The sequence below is a fragment of the Poeciliopsis prolifica genome, unplaced genomic scaffold (genome assembly GCF_027474105.1).
Source record: "Poeciliopsis prolifica strain line A6 unplaced genomic scaffold, Auburn_PproV2 SCAFFOLD015, whole genome shotgun sequence".
NCBI lineage: Eukaryota > Metazoa > Chordata > Actinopteri > Cyprinodontiformes > Poeciliidae > Poeciliopsis > Poeciliopsis prolifica.
In genome coordinates, this window is record NW_026562390.1 from 4,807,614 (window position 1) to 4,831,744 (window position 24,131).

General features: G+C 38.1%; 2 protein-coding genes across 2 annotated transcripts in view; one reads left to right on the forward strand and one right to left on the reverse strand.

Moving 5' to 3' along the window:
* tnksa (tankyrase, TRF1-interacting ankyrin-related ADP-ribose polymerase a) overlaps window positions 1-16,949 on the reverse strand; it is a 76,031-nt gene extending 59,082 nt beyond the window's left edge. The window contains exons 1-4 of the mRNA XM_055040109.1: window positions 16,428-16,949; window positions 15,591-15,706; window positions 15,006-15,114; window positions 9,135-9,230 (exon numbers count right to left, since the gene is read on the reverse strand). Coding sequence (XP_054896084.1) covers window positions 9,135-9,230; window positions 15,006-15,114; window positions 15,591-15,706; window positions 16,428-16,944 — 838 coding nt within the window. The 5' untranslated portion in view covers window positions 16,945-16,949. The remainder of the gene's footprint in view (window positions 1-9,134; window positions 9,231-15,005; window positions 15,115-15,590; window positions 15,707-16,427) is intronic.
* A 4,084-nt stretch (window positions 16,950-21,033) lies between these two features.
* cldn23.1 (claudin 23.1) lies at window positions 21,034-22,306 on the forward strand. Its single transcript, XM_055040022.1, has one exon. The coding sequence runs from the start codon at window positions 21,091-21,093 to the stop codon at window positions 21,940-21,942; it is 852 nt and encodes a 283-aa protein (XP_054895997.1). The 5' UTR covers window positions 21,034-21,090; the 3' UTR covers window positions 21,943-22,306.
* The last annotated feature ends 1,825 nt before the right edge of the window (window positions 22,307-24,131 follow it).

The window sequence follows — 24,131 nt, forward strand, 5'->3', positions numbered from 1 at the left end:
CATCTGGTCATTGTAGTATTGGTTTGTGATTGTGATGCAGTGCAAAGCAGTGGTGAACTCACTGCTTCACTTGAATTTTTCATGGTGTCAAATGGATAATATATATGTGCATATAAAATATTGTTATATATAGGTTATTTATTGGTCTTTAGAATCAACTTTCTACAATTGAGCAGTAAAACACCAAGAGCTTAGCAACATTATTAACCCAACCAGTGACAGATGGCAATGGTGGTAATGAGCTCAACAGGGTTTTCTTCCCCCCAGTAAAAATCACTTAATTTGGCATAATATGCTTTATAAACACCTATCCTCATATTGGATTTCTAAAATTTTGCCAGTGATGTTTGGCAGTGTAGCCTTCTCTTTAGCGCGTAGGTGGTTGGCTGAACATCACCCAACAGTTCAACTAAAAGGGTTTCGAGTCATGTGCTCCTGTCAGATTGGCAGAGGATGGGGCCAAGTGTAACATTTCAAGTGCTGAAATGGAATAAGTGAAAATAATCAGAAACAGCAGCGGGGGAGAAAATAAAAAAGTATGGACAAAGTGTCAAAGAGAGTGAGACTAGAGACTGTGGCTGATGAAAAGATGAAGAGTGAACTGGGACGTGTGCTGTAGTTGCAAGCTCATTAAACACCACATTAGCTGATGAGGAGGAAAAAAAGTGTGTCTGAGAGATCATTGGATCCAAGGGGGAGTGTTCAAGGGCAGATGCAACTTGATGAAAGTGTCCTAATCACTGCTTTCTGGGCACAAAAAGATCAATCAGCAGCGACAGAGCAGAGTGATGTAAAGGAAAGTTCCTGTGGTGATTCAACATTGGCTCCCCTGAGACTTCTCACATCATTACTTTGTTTTTTTTTTCCCAATTACTTATCCACAGTTTGCTAAAGTGATTTTTCAGGCTGTTAGTGTACAAGTGCCTTAGCTAGCTGTTGCACTTGGAGTGAACCCAAGCTACAGGCATAACTGAGTACTAGCACCAGTCAGTACTTAGAAATTATTTTTAATTAACCAAATAACTGAGTCAACTGACTTTCACATTAACAGAAAAGTGACAAGACAAAGAAACATGTTGGAACAAATCATTGACATAGCAGTATGAGAAGTAGACTTACACTGTGTCTACTTCTCTGTATACCCTAACGAGGAATATGTAAACCAATTTTTCTTTTTAGATTTTTGTAAAGTAGGTTAATATAAAAAAGATGAGTCACTTACAGTATAAACAACTTATGTCAAAGTTCGCCTTTGGAAATAAACAGAACAGCTTCATATGTAGCCATCAGGACTTATTCAGCATCACTGAACTTAGTTTATACTGAAGGCTTCTTACCTTCAGTGAGTAGTCTGCTTTCCATTACCTCATAAACACCTGATACCAAAACTGATGACAGACCAAGCATCTTTAAGGAACCAAACCCGTTCTAAAAACTTTGCTGAACATGTAAAACTGATTACTCACCATTTATGATTACAATGACCAAAAAATGGATATTATGATGTTATGATTTTATCACTATGAATTTCACATTTACCTGCAAGAACTGGAGAGTAAAAAAGAGACCTTGGTCTCGGAGTTGTAAAAAGAACTTCAAATATCTGCTTTGACCTTGCATGAAAGCAATTCAGTTACACACTAGTGAATAGAGGTAGAAAAGTAATGGATGTGTCTGTTTTTAAGCTCTAAGGCAGCTGAGATCAAAACAGATTTTTTTTTCATGATAGGTGAATCAAAGCTATGATTCAAAAACATGACTCAGTCAAAACAGTTTATGTAATTAGCTGAAAGCAGTTTATCAGAGATCTGGGGGGTTAAGAAATGCACGGTTTAAAAATATACTGATTGTGTAACAGCATCATACTAGAGATGGTAAATGAAAGGTCAGTGTGGCTACATAAACACTGCAAAAAACAAAATAAGTGGAAATGTCAATAGAATTTCTGTCTAAAAGAAAGATTTTTGATATTGTAAAATGTTATATACAGCAAAAAGGGAAAAAAAAGCAAAGAAAAAAAAACAATGCAGCATTAAAATTAAATGAAATGTTTAGGGGTACATTGATAAATCTGGATTGATTTATTAAATGTTGGATGATCGGCGATCAGGTGTTGGAGTTCAGATTTATGGGTTGAGCCAGAACATGACGCATAATTTGGGCAGGACCAGACCAAAATGATTTGCTTGATGGCAGGGTTAGGCGGGGCTTGGGCTCAATGATGCTTTTAATAAGCCTGCAATACACCCAGCACAGAGAAAATCCAGCAGTATACAATATAAAGTTGTGTTAATCTACTTACGATTGTCAAAATATAGGAGTTGGCAGCTTGCTCAGTTGAGGAAAGAAAGGGGCAGAAGTTCATTAGACTGTAACAATCGCAGCACACTGGCACAAAGCACACGCAGCTCCACCGTGCTACGCTCTATCAATCACTCTGCGTTTACAACATGCCACAAAATGGTGCTGGAAGATGTTAAACAAAAGCTAAAAATGGGACAAGTTACACTGCTTACTCAAATTATGCTCTAAAAACAAAAGAAGTAAAAATGTAATTATAATATGTCAGGTTTATTTAGGTTTGGACATACAATTAAAGTTAGTGAGGTTGGATCGGGTCTCCGACACATTGACTACGGGTTTGGGTTGGGTTGGATTTTTTGGGCTTATCCAAATAATCATCCAATACTTGCAAGTGAAACTGATCATAACCACCTCCACAAGTCAGGCTATCACAAAAATGCAATTTGCGCACCCCGAGCCAGGTTAGTTACATGTTATACAGTAATATTATGTAGACTTAACTGTGTCTTTCTAACTGGTACTCAGAGCCATCCAGCCCTTGTTTACTTTATAGGTTTGTGTTTCAATAACTCCACTGCTCCTAAACTTTGAACAGTATTTGTTACAATATTAACTGTGCAGTCCATCATCTGCTGTGCATAATTGATTAAATGAGCACCTCGAGAGTAACAATCTCATTCACCTTTTTCCGACAGAAGCTCCTTGAGGTTGTGCTGAAAATTGTGCTGCTTGATCACAGAATGCTAATTTGCTCAGGCTTCTTTAACCTGCCTCACCTTAAATCAGGCTGAACAAAGCAGATTCACTCCAGTAACTGATAAACATTCATAATTAGCACCGGAGGTGTTTAATGATTTGCCAGCAAACTTGTGCATGTTCTTTTATTACTTGATAAGTATAAACACAGGTAGGTTTCTATTTTACCACCACAAATAAACAACTGTTGTGAAAGCAGAGCTGAGCAAAATTGCATATGCATTGAATTAAAACCTTTTCTTATGACATTGCTGTGATATAGTAGAGCCACTTTTAGAGAAGCCATTTTCTTACACATTTTATTTCACATTTCTATCTGAGTTTATCATGTCTGAGAGCAGCCTGTTGGATTTGGCAGAGCAATATAGCTAATTTATGACTCAATATGAGCTTTCATTGCTACAGACTGAATCAGAAAGCTGTGTTGCAACAGAGCATTGAGAGTAGAGTAAAGCTTCTAAGTACAGAAAAAGAAAACGGAGCCTTTACCTTTACCAAGGCAGAATTATTCTTCAAATAAACACATGCTGTCTGATATTTTTTTTTTTCTGAAAACTAAACGTCCTTGGTAAAAATGTAACAGCTTTTTATGAAACCATGACCCCTTATCCATTAATAAAACAAGCTCTTTGTGCATCGCATTAAACGCACCACTTACTGCACTAATTACAGATGTAGGATTCTACCAGAATGACAAAAAATGTGGCAGAATGATAGTTTATGTAGTTAGTGCCCGTCAATACAAATAAAAAGACAGGTTGCACTTTCAAGACATTACCTGTCTAAAATCAGAAAACAGCAACAAATGTCTGTCTTCACACACAATAAGATAGTTACTTTTCAATCATCATCTGCGACAACCGAAAGCTGATTCAGATGTTTCAAGTAACCAAGAGTAAATGTTTTAATTATTTTTCATAGGAAACATTTCCGTTACAGGATCAGAGAATATTGCAGGCCTGCTGGGATAAATGGACATTTTTCCAGAATTGCACACCTATTTTAGTTCATTAAGCATTGCAATGAGCAACCTTACATTCAGAAAGCTCAAAACAGCTTCCTGAATGTTGCAAAAACAATATTTTCAGTTTATTTTATTAATAGTGCTTTGGCATGTTTTGTTGATGTACAAAAGATTTTCTCTGATCAGATACAAGCTCAAACATTTACATCCACTCCCACCAATGGATGGCTAAATGATAGTTGACTTCAAGTCTCTCTCTGGCCTGTTTCTTGATGCGTTTCCTGGTGATTTGTACCATGTACAATGGGACAACCGAAGACTGTCATCACACAGAACTGGACTCACCTCAGTTGTTCAGCTCAGTCCCATTTTTTGTTTTTCCCAATTTATTTTATGTCTCTGTTAAATGACATACTATAAACACTGTACCAACTATCTCCTTTAGTGACAGTTAGCCCTTTTTACTGCCATTTACATTGGTCTATATTTCCTAAATGTCTCTACCCTCTAAAGCAAGTGTGTGAACACTTGCCTGTCTCACATGTCTCTGCATTGAACCTACATTAACAGACAATTTAGTTTTACCCCTATGCTCCCCCACTGACTGTTTAGAAGTATTCACTACCTACTACGAGACAATGCATGGACGAACTGAGTGAAGAAATTGGAAGGATGGACCCTCTTAAATCTAAGCATAAAGTGTTCAGTTAACAATGGTTAAGTGTTGGCTGTCAGACGTTAAAAACAAAATGTTTACTATAATAACCTGATTGTTTTTGTTTTGTTTATATAGACAGTAAATTTGTGATGCTTTCTGTTTACTCCTCCAGTGATTTTGCTTTATTTTTTATTTATTTTTAAGAATATTAGAGTCCAGGTTGGTCAACTTTGGTTGTGCTGATTCCTCAATCACTTTTGTTGTATTTTTAATCCACTTTGAAGTTGAGTCACTCTGCATTTGATTGCCTATTGATCCAAATGAAGGTGTAGCCATCATTTTCATTGCTATTTCTAATTTAGGCAGAATTATAGATTGTGTTTTGTCCCTATAGATTCCGATGTTAATATTGTTTGTTAAGAAATGCTAGAACTGAATAATACGTTTTAATTGCCTCTGTGAGTTGTTGTCCCAGTTGTAGCTAACATAGTGGCTTCTACATAAACTAAAGCAGCATGAACATCCACAATAATTAAATCACCACTGGGTTCTTGCTTTGGACAAGAATGGACTTGTTTATTGTAGCTCCCACTATATCATCATCTTAGTTGAAGATTGTGTTTGTCGAAGCAAAAATATTTCTGCTCATAGTTTCCTTAATGTTTGACAGAATAAAGTAAATCTGAAACTTTTACCACTTCACATGCCATCATATTCCACAAGCACACTCATATTGACTTCAATGAGCATGTAATATGTGGCAACACTTTTTGTACCAACTTAGTTCCCCTCGCCTTAAATCCACTTTGACAACAGCTGTGTAGTTAGCGACAGATGTGGTAACATTTAATAATCCTGACACCAACACCAGATCTTGCCTGCATAAATAAATCATTCTCATTGGCCCTCATGTTCTGCCACAGTCTGGATCATCTCTGAAGTGTCCAGAGGTCCATCTCATTTACCATAGATGCAGAACAATGGGGACTGATGATGCAACTGTGTGCAAAAACAGATCTGATGCTGCGAAAATCAATAGAGTCAATGTCAAGAGCCATAGTGAAGAAGAGGTGATGAGTTCTGTTAGAACTTAAGAATTTCAATGTGTTTTTACTTGTGCAGCTAAGACAATGAAGTTAATTTAGTTAGAGTGCTGTGTAAAAATATTTGGCCTCTTACATATTTCAGTTTTTAGTGAGTTCGTTACAGCAAAAACTTTTAAATCAAACAAGGAAACTGAGTAAACACAAAAAGTGGCTTTTAAATCATGAGTAATTTATTAAATTATACTTAAACGATATTAAAAGCAATAACCTCCACTCTTTTAATTCTCTAATTAAGTGATCAATTAACCCGTTTGGGAAGCTGAAGTAAATTTCACCAACCACACCCAGAACAGCCAGATGGCAGCCATGCAGAAAACCACAAATCACTTCAATAGAATCTGTCAAACAGCATGAAGGCTAAAAGATGTCAAGCAGCAACGCATTATGCCTTGATCTAAAGAAATTCAAGAGCACATGACAAACAACATCATTGACCTTTCATCTGTGTGGAAAGGATTGCAGAGCCATTTTTAAGACTTCGGGACTAGAATGAACTGCAGTCAGATTCATTACCATCAAATGGAGAAAACACAGAACAGTGGAAAACCAGAATTACCAGAAGCTCATGGACAACTAATCAACGACGTCATAAAAGAACCCTGAACAACTTTAACTTGCCTCAGATAAATCCAGTTTTCATGCATAAACATTATGAGAGAGACTGTTCCAAAATGGCATCCATGGGACAGCTGGCAAAACATAATTGCCAAAAACATCTGGATGACAAACCTAACTTTTGATAAAGTGGAACCTTATGAAACCTTATGTACACAACGTTTGATCTACTTTAAAACATTTCTGAAAGAAAAACAAGAACCGCAGCAATGCTCAGTGGTGGTAATTTAATGCTCTAAGGCAGAATTGCTGCTTGAGGACCTGGACAGATTGTAATGACAGAACCATAAATTCTGCTCTCAACCAGAAAGTCCTGAAGCTGAATGACTTATGTACCAATTTTGGTACACAAGTTCCTGCACATTTGGCTTATGCAGCAGGACGACAGTCCAAAACACAGCGGCAACACCATCTCTAAATGACAAACTAAAGTGTAGGTTTTGGAATGGACCAGTAAAAGTCTTCACTCAAATACAATTGAGATGCTGAAAAATAACCTTATTCGGGTGGCTTATGATCAATAAGTCAATGAATGACTCAGTGACTTCATCACAGTTAATCCTACGTAAAAATCACAACAATTTATTCCCAATAAAATTTTTAACAAATCTCTTAATTGCACTCTTTATGTGCAATTTTTCCAAACAATATCAAGATTAAGAAAGTTTCTAATAATTACCACTTGAAGTACATTGTGTCTCAAAAAATTTCTAACTCAAAACAAAGGAAAACAACAGCAACAAGACAAACCAAATGAAACCAAGCTTATGAAGCTAGTTTTTTCTAAGAACTATACTTTAGGTTTTTGATAGAGGTCGTATGTCCTTTATCCATTTTTAATAAATCTCAAAGCAAATTACATGTAGCTGGTTGATGTGTTTTAGACTAAAAATGTTGGACAGCCAATATTTTTGCCTCCCAGTCACTAATCAGAACGGATCAAACTAAAATCGTTTAATTAAAATCTCTGGCTGATGGGTTGATGTATCTCTGCTTTAATATTTATCAGTAAGTGGATCAAAGAGTATTCCTGCAGAAACGCATCATCGCATGGCATGTGGGCTATAATGCAGTGGGAATAAATGTGTAAATTTATATGCATTATTCTAATCACTCACACACTGAGAGTTTCCATTTCTTTCTCAATCTACAAAATGCATCTTTATGCTCCCTGCTGAGTAACTGAAAAGACTGATGTGGCTGTTTTTCCATATCACACTAAAACTTGTACTTGAATTCTAATACAAAGCCAGCCAGAGAAAGCTTTTATTTCATTAAGTAATAATCAAATTAATTGAATTAAAACTGTATTTTTAAGGCTTTTTGTTTGCTCCATACGAATGAAAGTTTTTCAAATAAAACACCAAATGAGAGGGAACTTTAATTTGCTACTCTTGTATGTTTAATGTATTTAATTGGGCAGCCACAAAGAAGAGATGCTGCACCCTTTGAAAACCCAAAAACTTCAATGTTCTTTGTGGAACCACTTTATAGAAATGAATTAAACTGAAATGCATATCTCCATTCCTGTGCACACAGACCAATCAGGCTGCTATTTTTGTTTGGATTTACCTGCAGCAAAAGTCAAGTTTCATTTCTAAGGAAAATTCTTATTTACCAGGACTTATATAATGTTTACTCAAATCATTTAGGTCGCATTATGTTAGCTGAAGATGCACACTTATGATGATGAGGGTAGTCATGATAATGATCCTTGCTCCACATACCAATGGTATAATGAATGAGAGGTGCCAACTCCTTCTGGGCTCAAACTGCTTTCATGCTGTTTGCGGAATGACAAAAGAAGCTGCAGGGCAAAGACTGGAGAGGGACCGGGAAGGCAGGAAATAGAAAGTTCCTCCATTGACAGTGGCTCTGTTGAGCTGCAGACTGATGAATGCTGTTTGAGCCAAAAGAAGCTTGAAATGGGAACAGGAACCTTAAAGGCATGGGAAGTATGAGAAATAAATTGTGCATACGGTACGCAGACTATGGGAGATGTTTCTCTGTTCCTAAACGGTTGTAACAGTTGAATATTTCACACAAATGCAAGGTGCAATGTTTATACAAATTGGTATTCTCTTTTTCATTATTAATCAACTTAGGATTTTGTCTTTCAGAGCCACTGCAACAATATTTCTTCCTGGCATGCGCCATACGGTGTACAGTCTGAATGACAATAAGATTGTGTCTATGGATGATAGATAAAATGGAAAGGTGACACTGCCTGTAGCCCCACAGTTATGGACAGAATGCTAAATGGGCAGAAGGGGAAAACAAACAAGAAAGTAGGACAAAGGAGCAGCGTAACAGAGAAAAACCAGAACAGAATCTGTCTATATGTGCACTATTCTGTATAAGGTTCACTTTCTAGGCCAAAATATTAAGAATACCTTAGCTTTTTTAAAGACCATTTTTGATTACACATAAAACACAAAGTGACTGGATGGATGACTGAATGAGCTGAGGTGGCCCATGGATGGATGGATGAATGAATTGTAAGGAATAGATGGACATATCCACCAGGACACTCTTATAAAAGAGATTTCTCATCTCAAGAAGTTTTTATCCTGGTTAAATAAAAGTTGATGATGATTTATGAGTGGATCTTTTTCTTATGATTAAAAAAAAATCACTTCTCACTAAATCTAATACTTAAAGACTCTACCAAACTTTGTAGGAAGTATGTGCCTTTGTGTGCATGCATGTATGTGTGTTGCAGATGACTGACCTGTGAGGACAGCCTTGGCGGAGGGTTCGGCCAGGTCCAGGGCGGACTTGCCGTCGGTGTTGCGGATGTTGGGGTCTGCTCCATGCTGCAGTAGCACTGTGCAACAACAGGGCAGACACAGACAGTAGCTGAGCTCCTGAACTGACACACAAACTCCCCGACAAACACCTCCACTCAGTCCCCATCCTGACGCTCCGCCTCCCGCTCCATACACTGGCCTGGCTGAGCCGCTACTTCTTCCCCCCGCTTCCTCCTCTGCTGGCCCTCTCCCTCCAACGGCCAGGGCTCCCGGACCTCCGGGCAGCGTTACGGCGTGCCCTGCTTCCCGCTTCTCATCTCCTCCTCTTCCCCCAGCAGCTCCTCCTCTGTTGCTAGTGCTGCTCCCTCCGCTGCCCCCGGGTGCCCCTGCCCTGCGAGCCATGCCGCTGATGTAAACAGACATGTCAAAACAAAACAGCACCGAACTGCTTCGCCGAAGCACTCCGCCGCAAAATAACAGTGGGACCTAATTAAACGGCAACGTGACAGACCACCAAAGCCATCACACTTCCACGATATCGGGAAGGGGGAGCTTCCGACTGAGCAAAACGGATAAATAGAGAGGAGCAAGACCGGGGGTGAGCTAATCGAGGCATCGGCAGCGAGGAAGTGCGAGCGGAGAGACTCTCGCCTCTCCGACTGAGTGAGCGATGCAGCGGAGAGGAAGATGAGAGAGAGGAGAAAAGAGGAAGGAGGGAGGGAGGAGAGGGCATGAGAAGAAGGGAAGGGAAAGCAAAAACAAGAAGATGGGAAATAGCGGCAGAGCATATAGAAAGATTCAGATTAGATTGAAGGAGACGAGGAAAGAAAGAGGGAAGAGAAGAGAGTTGTGTGCCTGGCAAACAGGTATGAGCTGAATAACAAACTCTACCTGCACTCCGTTTTGCTGTAAATTAGCTCTTTTGAGGGCACCGGTGTCAATTCTCTGCCTCCCGACATGCCACTATTGTGATTGTTGAGCGGCTCCCACTCCACATGCCCTTTGACTCAGAGGCACTAAACAATGCACTGCTAAAATCCACCAGAGAGGAAGGAAAAACAGAGACGAGCGGACATATCCTTCAGCTCTCGGACTGAAGGATATGAACATAGCTGCTTCTTAACAACTACATGAATAGAAAAAAGATTCAGTCATACTCACAAACCTTGTTGTGTGTTAATGGGGAAGGAAGTGACAGAGCAACACAAAGTAGCACACAACTGAACTGGAAGGCAACAGCTTTTACAACATTTGCTCTTTATTCAAAACGCTAAGTGATATGAAACTAACACCAATCACGACCCTGGAGGAAATGACAGCTTCATGCAGTGGGACGGCTCTTCTCCACCTCATTGGAAGATGGAGAAAGCTAAATACAGAGCAATGTTGAATGATTCTGTTAAGTGCCATCAGAGGCTTGAAGTTGGTAAGAAGGTTCTCCTTCTATAAGGACAACAACCCTAATTTCAAAGCTAAGATCAACCAATTGGCATAATTGCGACACAAGCAAGACCATTTGTCGAAGAGCTCTGGAAAAATGCAATTTGGAGGAGCATACAAGACACATGTTACAACAAATGAGTTAAATATTTTGAATGCGATTTTAAAAAATAATATACATACAACTGACAACATAAAATGTGTCTCAGCTTTTCCTCAGGTTCAGATATGCAACAGGGGAGCAGCGCCCAAAAAAATTGAAATATCAAAGTATTCCAATTTCCTTCTTTGCAGCCTAACAGATTCAAAGACATTTACAAACACCTCTGCCTTTTTTTATTCATTTCCCACCTTAGAGAATCATTAAGTATAGGGCCTCCTTGGTGTTTGGTGACTTAATATTGATACTGGACTTTGGTTAATTCTAATTGATATGGTCATAATTTGCAAAATTGGTATTGCAATTAAAATGTTTTACTTACTCATTGTTCATAATTTAGAAAATGTAGTTTTGCTGCTCATTGTAGTGTGACTGAATGAATGCTTAGCAATGCAGCATGGCACTGGTTTTTTTAATTTTGCTCAGCTTTATTGCTTTTTTCCATTTTAATTCATGTTTTATAAAAGTGCACCAGAATTATTGGAGAACACCCATTTATGAAATGTAGATTAGATTTGGGTAATGATGTTGCATCATTTATTTGCTTTGCCTTGTTGCATCCCATCAAATTCAGTAGTTGAATGTAGCTCAAATCAATACACGATTATTCCAAATAATCTGTGTCAATGCCTGAAAACGTCACATAAATTCTTGAGCCAATCTGAGCTTAATGTAGCAAAGACGACTGGTAAACAAATGTAAATCTTATGCAGGGCTACATAACATCAGAAAATTCTCCATAGGCTACATCAGTTGTGATTTATGATCACTTTCTCTTGTTTTTTTCATTGTGCTTCCTACATTTTTAGCATTTTGGTCAAAGTCATTTATGAGCATCTGCTGCTCACTGCAGCAGCAGATGCTCATAACTGGCAAAATATTACATCAGCATGTAAAACACAGGATCATCATACTTTGAATATATTAGCCAAAAGTTATTGCACTCTAAACAGTCATTTGCGATATGAATATTGCACACACTGATATTGGATGAAAATACATTTGCAATATATTGTACAGTCTTTGCCTCTAGGAGTTATGCAAAGTTGGTAACGACATGAAACAAAAGAGATGAAGTTGACTGTGTGTGAACTGGGGGTCTGCGTATAAATTTTATATATTGCGATATTTTGTGTTGGCCCATCAAATAACATCCTCATAAAGTCCAATAAGATTTGTGGTTGTAACATGACAAGATCAGAAAATAGTGCCCTGACACTGCAGGTCTACAACTCTCATCCAAAGGATAAATCCATGCCTATAAAAATGGCAGTCTGATTTCAAGCAAAACTTTCTGTTGCGACTCCAAAGATTATGATTTTTCCATAATAGCTGCTAAAGCCCTCGACAAACAACACAAATCCTTTTTTATTTTTGTGCGGGATTAGTTTTCAGGACAATGTCAGATTTGCAGCCTTATGACGGACAACGTCTGTGCCAACGCATGTAACCGATACAAAATGAAGTCACACATATTCAGATGGGCTTCCTTGTCCTGCAGCTTTTAAATGTGTAAAAATGATAAAAGGAAGACATTAATAAAAGCAGTTCTTCTCAAGTACAATCACACTTTTAGAAGTGAGAAAACGCTGTGCTGTGGAGCGACTGTCTTGATCAGAGTTCAAATAAAAAGCTTCAGGTGTTTAAACGGCAAAAACTTCCAAAGCTGTTTCAAAATGTAAGACTACTTATCTCTACTGCAACATAACCAATTATTTCCAACTTTTAAATGCAAAAATATGAAAATGACATCTGATTTTTTTGAGTGTGGGTGCTTCATCGCCTAGTAAGAGAGAAGCTCAAATCTTTTATGTGCTAAATAAAGAATAAAGTTTTGACTCTAGGCCTCTAAAAATTAGTGGCAAACTTATTCAAAGGCACCATTACTAGCTAAGCTAGTAACTAAGGCAATTATAAAAATTAGAAATTTAAATGTAATTTTTTATGGAGTTTTATTGTTACATCAGTGCCAGGTTTAACACTGGTTGCTAGATTTGAAATTAGTGACACCAGCGGACTTGATTGAACACCATATTCATCAAATCCAATAAATTAACGCCTCCAAAAAAGCAGGGTGTCCCTTTTTGATTTGGCTTCAAATCAGATTATAAAAGACTGATGATGGACATAATTTAATGGCTTTACTTCCACTTGAATGTGAAAACTAAAGGATTATGTAGACCATCAACTTCAAGTCAAAAAATTCTTTAGGCAACATAAAAACAAAAAGCAACAGTTGAATGGCATATAAAGTCATATATGTGTTATTAAATGGAGGTAAAACTGGTCAGAAAACCACAAAACTTTTAACATTAGTAAATAAATGTTGAAAGATAAAAGGTTGCTATGTATGTGTTTCTCATTATTAGTAATGCAGCTAAAGTTTAATCTTTAAAACCACACAGCTAGTTATAGCTACAGCTGCATTATGCTATAATCAAATTTGTAAATATAAGGAGAGCTGTTCAAAATGGGTAGCTGTAAAGCTAAGAGCGCCTATATGTTTTATTAAGATTGATTTATGCAGCAATCAAACCAAGAAAGACTGATTTATAGAGGAATGACAAGTAGGCAGCGCATTGTAGATTTTTTATTTTTTTTTTTGCCAGAGGGGTGAAATTGATGAACACTGAACCTTGAAGTCCTGAACGCATCAGAATTTTATAATGTGACCTGAAAATGTTTGCTTTTAGCAGTTTTTAACCTTCTGTCAGTCTGAAATGTATGGAGGTTTCAGCACTCGATATTCTCAAAAATGGTGAAATTCAATTGTTCACATAATTTACATGAGTATGCATTGGCATTTTCACATTTTTTCAACTTACAACTCGCAACTTAATGTTACGTATCATTTATTTAAATCTTAAATCCTGGCTTTGCAGTCTCCTGTACAAGATTAAGTTTGTAAGATTCAGATTTTAAGAGCCCCCTCTTTCTTTTTTTTTTTTCTTTCGATACCACTGAAATGTAAAACCAAAACATTGCAAATATAAGGGATGGTTGGTTCTTCTATAATAGTAATTCTTTTTTTTCATGCCTCCTGCAGCGGCTTTGTGCTTTTCGCAGTGCATATGGCTCTCTGCAGCCTTAAACCCAATAGTGCTAATCTTAAAAGTTTGTTTATTTTCCTACTAATTGCACCTAGCCTTGTAAGAGTTTGCAACAAAAGTGAGCCAGTGGCGGAAAAAAATGTCATTCAGCCAACTGGTGACATATTTTCATTTACCCATGATGGACGCAAAACAAGCTAGCAAGCACAGAAGCCAATGAATATGTTTACGCACAACTCAAGTTTTTGCGTGATAGAAACATCCAGCAAGATTTTTAAAAAAAATTTTTAAATGTCCGACATTATATAGTGCTGCCATGACAAATTTCAAGACCTGTTAATGAATTTAAGGCCAACTTCCTTTTTTTTTAAATTATTTTAAAACTTTTTTAAGAACGCACAGACATTTTGGATTGAGATGGATTCTAATGTTCAGTTGGTTTTTAGCAATTTTTACAACAAAAGCAGTTTCAAACAAAATTACTGACAGACATGTTTGTTGCTCATCTGTTTATTTTATCCAAGACTCAGTCTGCTAACCCAAGACTACAAGAATGGGGAAATAAAAAGAATGGATCAATCAATATTGTCAAATCTGTTTCCTTCCAGTACAATTTCACAGATTATTTTTGTTCAGAAGATTGTCTATTGTCAGTCAGCCCGCTCTCGTCTGCCAGCTTCAGTTTATGGCTGACTGACAGGCATCTAGATGTGATGTCAAATATGTCCAAACAAAAGCCAGGGCTGGCATGGAGTGAAGGAACCAAACACCTCTGTAATGCTTTTGAGGCAGCCTCTGAAATACTAATGTGAAATTCCAGTGAGACACAAAAATCAATGGCCTCTTCTCCCTGGGATGAGTATAAACACCGATGCGGTAATTGCAATTTATAGGATACTTGATGCTTTATTGTAGATGGGAAATGAACGCATCCAGCCTCTGGGTGGTTCATTACAGTTCCTAAAACGAATCTGTGACGCCACAGAACTCAAGGTTGTGTCCTGATACGCACACACACACACCTCAACAGACACAACCACAAACATACACTTTATGTAAATGCCAATACAGATTTTAATGTCAAGAAATTAATCAAGGCATTAACTAAAGAAATGAAGGGATCTATTCACATCACAGAGGAGCCAACAGCTTTTATTGTGCTGAAATTAACAAAGCCTTGGCATCTGTTTCTGTGGGCTTACCTATGCAGACATCAATCTTTCCCTTGATAGCTGCTTCGTGTAGCGGCGTGTAGTTCCAGTTGTCTCGAGCGTTGGGTTCAGCGCCTTGACACAGAAGCAAGGACACCACCTAAAACAAGATTTAGAATTACATCAATACTCTATTGAAGAATCATATTTTGATTTTACAAATTTACAGAATTAGGTATCCTGAAGTATTAGCAAGGCTAGCAGGGCTGCACAAAGTATAGAAAATATTTTTTTTCACGGTATTGCAATGCTAATGTCACACAAACACAAAAAAAACAAGCTTTAACTGCGTTATCCATCCATCCATTTTCTAATACCCTTCTCCCTAGTGAAGTCGGGACGGGTGCAGAGGCAGGGTACACCCTGAACAGGACGCCAGTCTGTCGCAGGACAACACAGAGACAGAAAGGACAAACAGCCATGCACACACACTCACACCTATATACTCCGACCCTGTCGACCATGTCTTTAACACATCAAAAACTACAGACATGGGTCTTTTCATTGCAGTTAAATGGCAGAAAAAAGCAAAAAAAGGCAAAAAAAAAAACTTTGGTAAAATAGTTAAGTTCACACCTCTGAATGACCAAAAGAGCAAGCATTGTGGAGCGGGATAAGCCCCCCATCGTCTCGGGCGTGCACGTTTGCGCCTGTCTGGAGCAGGTGATCCACCACATCTTTTCGTCCAAAACCTAAGACAAAAGATGAAAGTGGGCAGGGTGCTGATTAAAAGTGCATTTCTTTGCAAATGTTAGTCTCACACTTTTTGCTGTGACCCTGATCTATTTGCATACATTCAAATCAGCCAGTCGTGTCATCCATGCTGATGACCATATTAAATATACACAGTTTGATGTGGGTGTTCACTCAAAGGTAAAACTTAGGGATGTGTTATGTCACTTTTATGACACTGAACTACAGAATCACATAATGATTCATTGGAAAAACAGGTTAACATAAACACTGGCTATTGACCAATATTCAAAAGTAGGATCAGCTACGCATCGTTTCTGTGCTGGACTCAAAGCATGCTTTCAGTCGGCTGTATCTTGGCAGACAATGCATTCAGGCCGGAAGCTTTGATAGTTTCAGCTAGGTAGGGAAATCAATGTTTGTCTGGAGGGTATGTGAGGAAAGACCAAAGGTTAAATATTGAGCAAATTTCGACAAATCTGAAAATGACATTTCGTCAAAAAAATCAGTAATTTCTTTATTTTTTTATTTATTTATTTTTTTTTTTTTTTGTTTTTCACTCCAAACGTTGTCTTTTATGGAAGAAAACTTGTTGCACATGCACACAGCGATTGAATGCACTCTGCGCTCACACTTTTCCTGTAGCTCTCTGGCTCGACAAAAAATAATCCTTTCACAGCAAAACAAAAATTACTTTTCGCGATGTTTTTGTATAGTTACCTGCAGCGAAATGCAAGGGTGTAGATTTGCGTCCACTCATGTCTTTGGCGTTCACATTCACCGCATCTACGAGTTTCTTGACTCTGGGAACATCCCCGTTTCGACAGGCTTCAAATAGCTCTCGAAAAGCGCCGTTTGCATCGCCGCTAATAGAGCTGCTGCTACTGCTGCTGCTGCTGCGGGGGATAGCACCGCCAGAGTCCGGCGTAGAGCCAGGGCTGGGCTCGCTTCCCTCGGTGGTGGTCGGGGAGCTAGTTGAGCTGCTGCTGCTGCTGTTGCTGCTGCTGGGTGTGAGGGCCAGAGCCGGAGAAGTGGTGTTGGGAGAGGTCGGCGCTACCTCACCGTCAGCCACGTTTTCCATTTCTGCTCCAAGGGAAAGCGGGGAAGCATCTTCGGAGGGTGCAGACGGCGAGTCCGGCGGGCTGACGGATATAGATGCGCTGCGAGGAGGCGAGGACAGCTGGGCGCTCAGCTGCTGCTGCTGCTGCTGCTGGGAGGAGCGACGAGGCGTCGCCATTTTCCCAACACAACAGTCCCTAGCAGCAACAAAAACACTGCTGACGATTTCCTGCCAGGAAAACCAAACTTCCGCTCGGGATTACCGGGATAACAGCTGCCCGGCGAAAACTCAATAAATAAGACATAAGTCTTATTTAGTACACGGAAACAAATAAAAATAAAAAATACCGTAGGGTTTGTGAAGAAAATTATGAAATACTTTATATAATGAACAATTATTTATTTAAATAAAGTATATAATACTTTATTTATTTAATAAACCTATATGATACTTTATTTATTTAAATAAACTATATAATACTTTATTTATTTAAATAAAGTACACAATGCTTTATTTATTTAAATAAACTATATAATACTTTATTTATTAACTATTTCAACTATTTAAAAATCGTTAGATTTCCAAATAATGTATTGTTCTGTTATATTCTGTAATTATTTTATGCGTTGATCTGTTTTTCTTTATGTCAGTTTCAGTGGTTTATAGCTGCTATATTGAACAATATTACTGACATATCTGGCAGCATAGATAGTTCAATTTATTTTCTTAAAAATAATTACAAACTGCTCGGTGGATCAATAAGGTTTTCCCAGGCTTCCTTCCAAAGTCCATAAACAGAACCTTGAGGTCAATTGGTCCCTCTAAACTCCAGGTTGGTGTGAATGTGTTTATGCTTGGTTGTTGGATGTGCCTCTGTGTCTTGCCCTGTGATAGAAATCACAAGTGTAGAAATCAATAATTTATTTTTTTTTCTTTAACACTTTTAGATTTTTAAAGGTAATTAAATAAACAAAAAAATCCTTAAACCCAGAGTAGACAAACAACAAAGTCCATTGTGTCTGCAATATTAACAATAAGGATGTTTAAACACTTTTGAAACAGGAACCTTAAGCATGTATCCAGCAATGTTACAGCTTTTACACGTATTTACCATCAGATGGCAGCAGAAGTTCCAGAATCCCCAGATCCATCTTGAAAATGAGATCCAGATTTCAACTGGGTTTACCTGGTTAAATAAAGGAAATTTCAAAAAATAATAATAAAAAAATAAAGCCTTGTTAGATTTAGCTTTAGAGCATGCTTTGAAAATGATAAAGATGAACAAAAACAAATGTTTGAACAAGTAAAAATTCACAATTCAAAGTTAGAATATTATGCAATCTATTAAAACAAAAAGTATTGATATATGTTTAGTCTAATGTGTTTAGTCTAAAGTCTAATGTCTAATTAGACAGTGTGTCTAATTAAACATTAGACACATGTCTAATTATAAAAGCAATTATTGAGCTTTATGAAAGCTCAATAATTGCTTTATAAAAATCTTATAAAACAATTATAAGCTTTTTATTGATTGTAATTGAGCTCAATAATTGTCCCAGAACTAAGCAAAATGATTAATACAAATGTGTCCAATATCTTTTGTTTATTAACAACTTTTTAAATGAATCAAGAAACATCTAAAATGGCATCATTGGCATCTGAACAATTCGTCAGTCAGCTCGTCAGTCGAAACTGCGGACCTGTAAATATTTGGCAACAGTTACAGGAAACAACTAGATCAACCTAGTTTTACTAAACTAGCCTTAAAATCAAAACACAGACAAAAAAAAAATGTTGGGCTGTTCGGTGTAACATAAAATGAAAATACATCCTCTTTTAGTTATTGTGTTTTGAATATGAGAACCCATGCCACAACCATTTCCACATTAATATTTTTAAAGTAAAGTAAGGCAGAATTTGTATTATTGTTGTTCTTGTATTTTTTAAGTAAATACATAAAAAAACTAAAATAATGCATGTGAAAAAGTACAAACGTATTATTGTATTTTATAAATATGTATTTATCCCATGGTCAGTTGGCAGGTAGGTCTATTTTTAGCAGCAATAACTTGAAGCTGTTATTTTGTCTGACTTTCTAAGTTTCCCAGATTGTCTCCTTTATAACATTGCTTCAGTTCACTAAAATTTATAAACATCACATTCTTCACTGATCACTTAAAAATGGCATTTGAATCAGTTTGAGTTCTATATTTTGAGTTGGTCTTTGCAACACTATGATTCTTTTCTATCTATTCTATCGTGTTTGGCAAAATTGTCCTTTTGCTGAGTCAGTTTTAGCTTCGATTCAGCTATCGGGTCACACATTTGACATCAGAATACTTTAATATTCAGAGGACTTAATGGTCATCCTAATAACTCCAATGTGTTATGGTTCTATGTTAGCTATATAACATGAATCATCTCTTCTCTACACCAAGATTGAGACTTAACACTGGGGAAATTGCTTGGACCTTCCCTCCTGAGAAAATCTAAACTCTTTTTCTTGTCACCTATCACTGATGGATTAATATTGTTTGTTGATGGCATTATAACATCTTCCAGATTGATGGGAAGTGATGGAAATTTACAGCTAATGTTTCTGTCCTTGGCATCGTCTTAAACACCTGCATGCATCAGGCGAGCAAACCCTCTGCTCTAACAAAGGTGGTCACACTGAGGACGTCAGATAAACAAATCATGTAATTCAGTGGTGTGGACAGTATTTGGACTGTTGTGTGAGTTTCATGCCAATGATAATAATAAAAAAAATTTTAAAAATCTGGGTGACATCTGATTACAGTCACCATGACAAGGATTCGGTTTTGTATGGACAGAAAAATAAGATGTTGTCCAGGGTTTATCGCCATGACAATGCAAAGTCAGTCTGGTTGGATGACATGCCTGCCATTCCTCTGCCAGCTGCTCTTCATGTGTCACAACTCTCAAAGTTCTGGGAACAAAACTACAAACAACTTCATTCACCTTCAGGAAAATGTGACCTCAAATGTGGAATTTCGCACTTTCAGTGAAGATATCGGCATAAAGTAGCATTCAATCAATGACTGATGTCAATCAGTAAAAAAAAAAGGCCATTATTTCTCATCTACATAAGATTTAAGTTACAATAAGAAAAAGATCATTTCCATTGGGTTAGAATCTAACTTTCCTCCCAGAGATTTTCTGTTTTGTTGATAATTTCAAGACTGGTTGAGAGCTCTATGAACGTAACAGATACTTTTGAAGGAATCTTATGAATGTTGAATGCTTTTACTGAGCCCATTGAAACTCACAAATATTTATATTCAATTTAGAAACACCCGTGCCCTTGAGGCTTATGCTTACCATGAAGAAACAAATCCTCAAGAAACCCATTATAAGTCATTTATGGGGAGACATCACTGTGAACATTAGAATGAAAATAGAAGAAGCAGAAATACTTTGTTCCGGGCCAGAAAGAGAAAGATGCTGGAGCACAAATGAGCCTAAGCTTTTTCAAGAGAGCCCAGCAGAACAACATTCCTTGCATTTCTAGTTCTCTCGCAGGCATTTTGACCTTTTCAACATGACTGCGAGACTCTGTCTCTGAAGCTTTAGATGAATTTGTGAGAAGTTTTGAATAGACTGGCAAGATGGAGACCACTGATCACTAATCTTGGGGTGGCAAAGCAAACCCCCAAAACCTTAACAAATGTCTGAGGTTGTGTAATGCTGCTGTAATAAAATGGGTAAATTTTACATACACACAAATGTAGGTTAATAAATTGAATGAACAATAAATCTCACTTAATATCTTACTAATTTGATGATGTGTAGGAAATTCACACCAGAATTCCTGAAAAACCAGAGTGATACAAACATACCAAAACATAGACACAAACATGACCGTGTCTTATAAAACTTTACGAAATACTTAGTCAAAAATACTTTTTTTTAAGTTTTGACAGCTTCAATATTTCTCACGTGTAGAGGAACTAGTTGCATGTATTGCTAAGGTTTGAATGTATCTCCATTCTGACTATTTGAAACGTGTTTAATAACTGGTGTGTTCTCCATCAGATATGCACATTTGAAACAGAAAAAGCCTCGTCGAAACTGGCACCTGTCTTTGTTTTTGGTCGCAGGTGAAGATAAAAAAAAAATAAATAAATAAATGCCCCGCCCGCCTCCATCGCGGAGAGCCGCACCTGTCCTGTTTAGAGACTGGAGCGAACTGGGAAGTGTCCGCCCACTGCAAAGTTTCTGTCGGACTTGTTTTTAATGCCAACGCTCAAAGCTGTCAAAAGTCAGTCACTCTGAACACGAGGTTGGGGACTGAGGACAGCCATGCCGTCGTTATTCAGAAGAAGACATACAGAATGGGTCCGCACATCCATGCGCACCCCGGGGATCCTGATCTTCGGAATGGTGATGGCTCCCTGCGGATGGGTCCTGAGTCTCGTCACGACAGTGGCCCCAAACTGGAGGACGCTTCAAGGTTTCACCAATCTTCCACCAAACCGGGTCTACGAGCAAGGGATCTTTGACATCTGCATCGCCGCCACCGCCACCGAAAGACAGCAGTGTGGTCAAACGGACACCACTTACTTCTCCAACAACATCATTGAGATCTCCAAGGGTTTGATGTTGGCCTCCCTGATCGTGAACATTGTGGGGATTTGTGTGGCCATCCCGGGGGTGCGCTGCTGGAAGGAGCAACCTCACTGGGCGCTCTGCACAGTGGGGGGCATTCTTATCTTCTGCGCAGGCGTCCTGACCCTCATCCCCGTCTCCTGGTACACTCACATCATCAACGAGATCACTTCAAACACCCCGCGGATAGACATCCGCGCCGGCTACTGTCTCGTACTGGGCTACATCGGGGGGATATTTGAAGTCTTGGGCGGCGTCGTCATGGCCATCGGCTGCTGTCGCTGCTGCGGCGGGAGGAACCGCGGAGAGAGGCCAATTGAAGAGGTCCTCGGCCCCAGGAGCCAACCGAAAAGGGAACCGAGACGCGTGGAGGTGCCGAGCCTGAGCCGAAACAGGAGCAGCGCCGCCAACAGCTATCCAGCCTCCAACAGGGACTCGGTCGATGATGACATAGATGTGTCCTTCCCCAGGGCCAAGACCCCCGGGGCCGCCTCAGGAGCCAGCAACCCCTCCTTCACCGGCAGACCCTACGATGCTGATCTATGAGACCCATCTGAGTTAGAGGAATGAGTCAAAGACTTGTTATAAAACGGAGACAATGAGAAGACAGGGAACATAAAATGAAGAGTATTGTAGTTTTTAAATAGACAAATATAAAAGTTACATTTGTTGTAATTCGAGAACAAAAACGAGTATGTCTAACGGCCAGTCTGTTGTTGATGAAGAAAGCATTTTTGTAAATATTGCTGTCTATGATCTTCTCAGCTTTTGTACTTCTATTTTATGTAAATACTGTGTTCTTATGCCCTTTATAAAAGGCAGTCTCTGTTGAATGAAGCATCCCCAAATGATTAATATGTTTCCATTTGTTCTGAATGTCTATTAAATGTGCACTCTGCTTCCTTACTGAGCCCCTGTTTTTCACTTAAAAGCTCAAAAAATTGGAGACGTTTGCTTTAGTTTTGTGTTTGCTACATTTACCTGTATATTGGTTTAGGTTAAAGCTGGGTGGAGCATTTACTGTTGGAGCAAAATATTTGCAATGATGCTGATAAAATTAGAAAAAATGGCTCAGGATAATGTCTTGGCCTCCCTCTGCACAAAGAAACAAAGCGATATTTCTCTTCTCCTCGGTTCCGTATGTTTACTGGCTTCTCCTCCCAAAGCATACAGACAATGTAGTCTGACCTGTCTGAGAGGCTGGGCACTTCATGCATCTTGTACAACAGCATTATTTTCTTTGTTCCAAGAAAAAAAGAGAGGTGAGGTTCCTGGTGTGTCTTTTGTCACTAAATGATCCCGCAAGAAAATTGCAATGCAGTTCTTCTCGCAGGACCTGTTATTTAAGGCACGGTCTCAGCAAAACTTAAATGTTTAAAAAATACATACGCTCTTGTCAAATTTACAACTTTATGACAATGCATTAAAAAGAATATCACTTCAAAATTACTGAACTCAGTATATTCAAAATTGTACATTTGTATACAATTGAATATTTGAAATTGAGTTTATGTATTCGAAATATTATTTTAAAAGAGAATCAAAATATGAAGAATTTTCCTCTGTATAAGTAGGAGTCAGGCTTTGATTAGCTTTGCAATTTTTTGGAGGAAGGGGGTTTAAAGGAAAAAAGCATGCTGCGGTCCTGATCAGTGACATATTTTCTGAATTCTTTAAATATATATGAATCAGATGTTTATTCTCTGGGACCTCCTGATAGTCAAATTACTCCATAATATAAATACTGGATAAAACAATTTTAATTACAATTTTTATGCCGGCAAAGTGTTATTTGTAGTAAAAAAACCTAGACAATGAAACATGGTGATGACTTTCCGCTTTACAGATGTGAATTGTTATGCATACATTGAATACCCAAGAGATGCTGGTTTATCACAAGTGAAGGCGTGTCTGGGCTGCAGCAAGCATATTTTCTCACACCCTTCCAATGCCTGAACAACGTCAAAACCCAGATATTTAAGAAATAAAGTTTTCTCTCAATGCTTTCATGACAGTTTTAAATCCAACGTAGGCTGCGATTGCTTTTTTGGATGAAATCATTGAAGATAAGCAAGGTTGTTGGTGGAGCTTCTGTTCAGTTCCATCCAGATTCTACTTGTTCACTGCAGGGTTCCTGGTCTACACAGAATGTTGATAAAGAGACCGGGAAACTCAGAAACAGTAAGAAATCAGGAAGAAAAGAGAAGACAGAACAGAAAGGGCCAGACTGTCCAAAACAAACGAATGAGAAACGAAAGCACAAATCTAAATGCAAGAAACCTAACCACCCAAGCATAATAAACACCAACACATGACTAATGGGGTCATTGAACATTTTAAACTGAACTGTTCTGTACAGTTTCTCAGTAACTCAGGCAGAAAAATCTGACTGTAAACATTTTGTCTTATCTGATGTGTGTGGTGTGACTGCTGTAATGTGACAGGTTTTAATATATATTTTTGTCTTTTTCTTTCATTTTCAAAAACATGGTTTTTAATCTCTAATTGTATTCATTCAATTTCAACTTTAATCTATCCATCTGTCTTTTGAGTAATTCATTATTTATACATCCATTATTTGACCCCTGAAATCCATCTGCTCATTGTTCTTTGTATTACGCTTTGTTTGATCCTACATTACATCAGTATCCATTCTTCTATTCATTGACCAACATTCACTGCAACCTCCATTTTGTATGTTTATTAATCTAACAGTCTATTCATTCATATTCTTA

What these genes read in the sequence shown, in the direction of transcription:
- cldn23.1 (XM_055040022.1), top strand. Translation starts at nt 21,091, where the DNA reads ATGCCGTCGTTATTCAGAAGAAGACATACAGAATGGGTCCGCACATCC.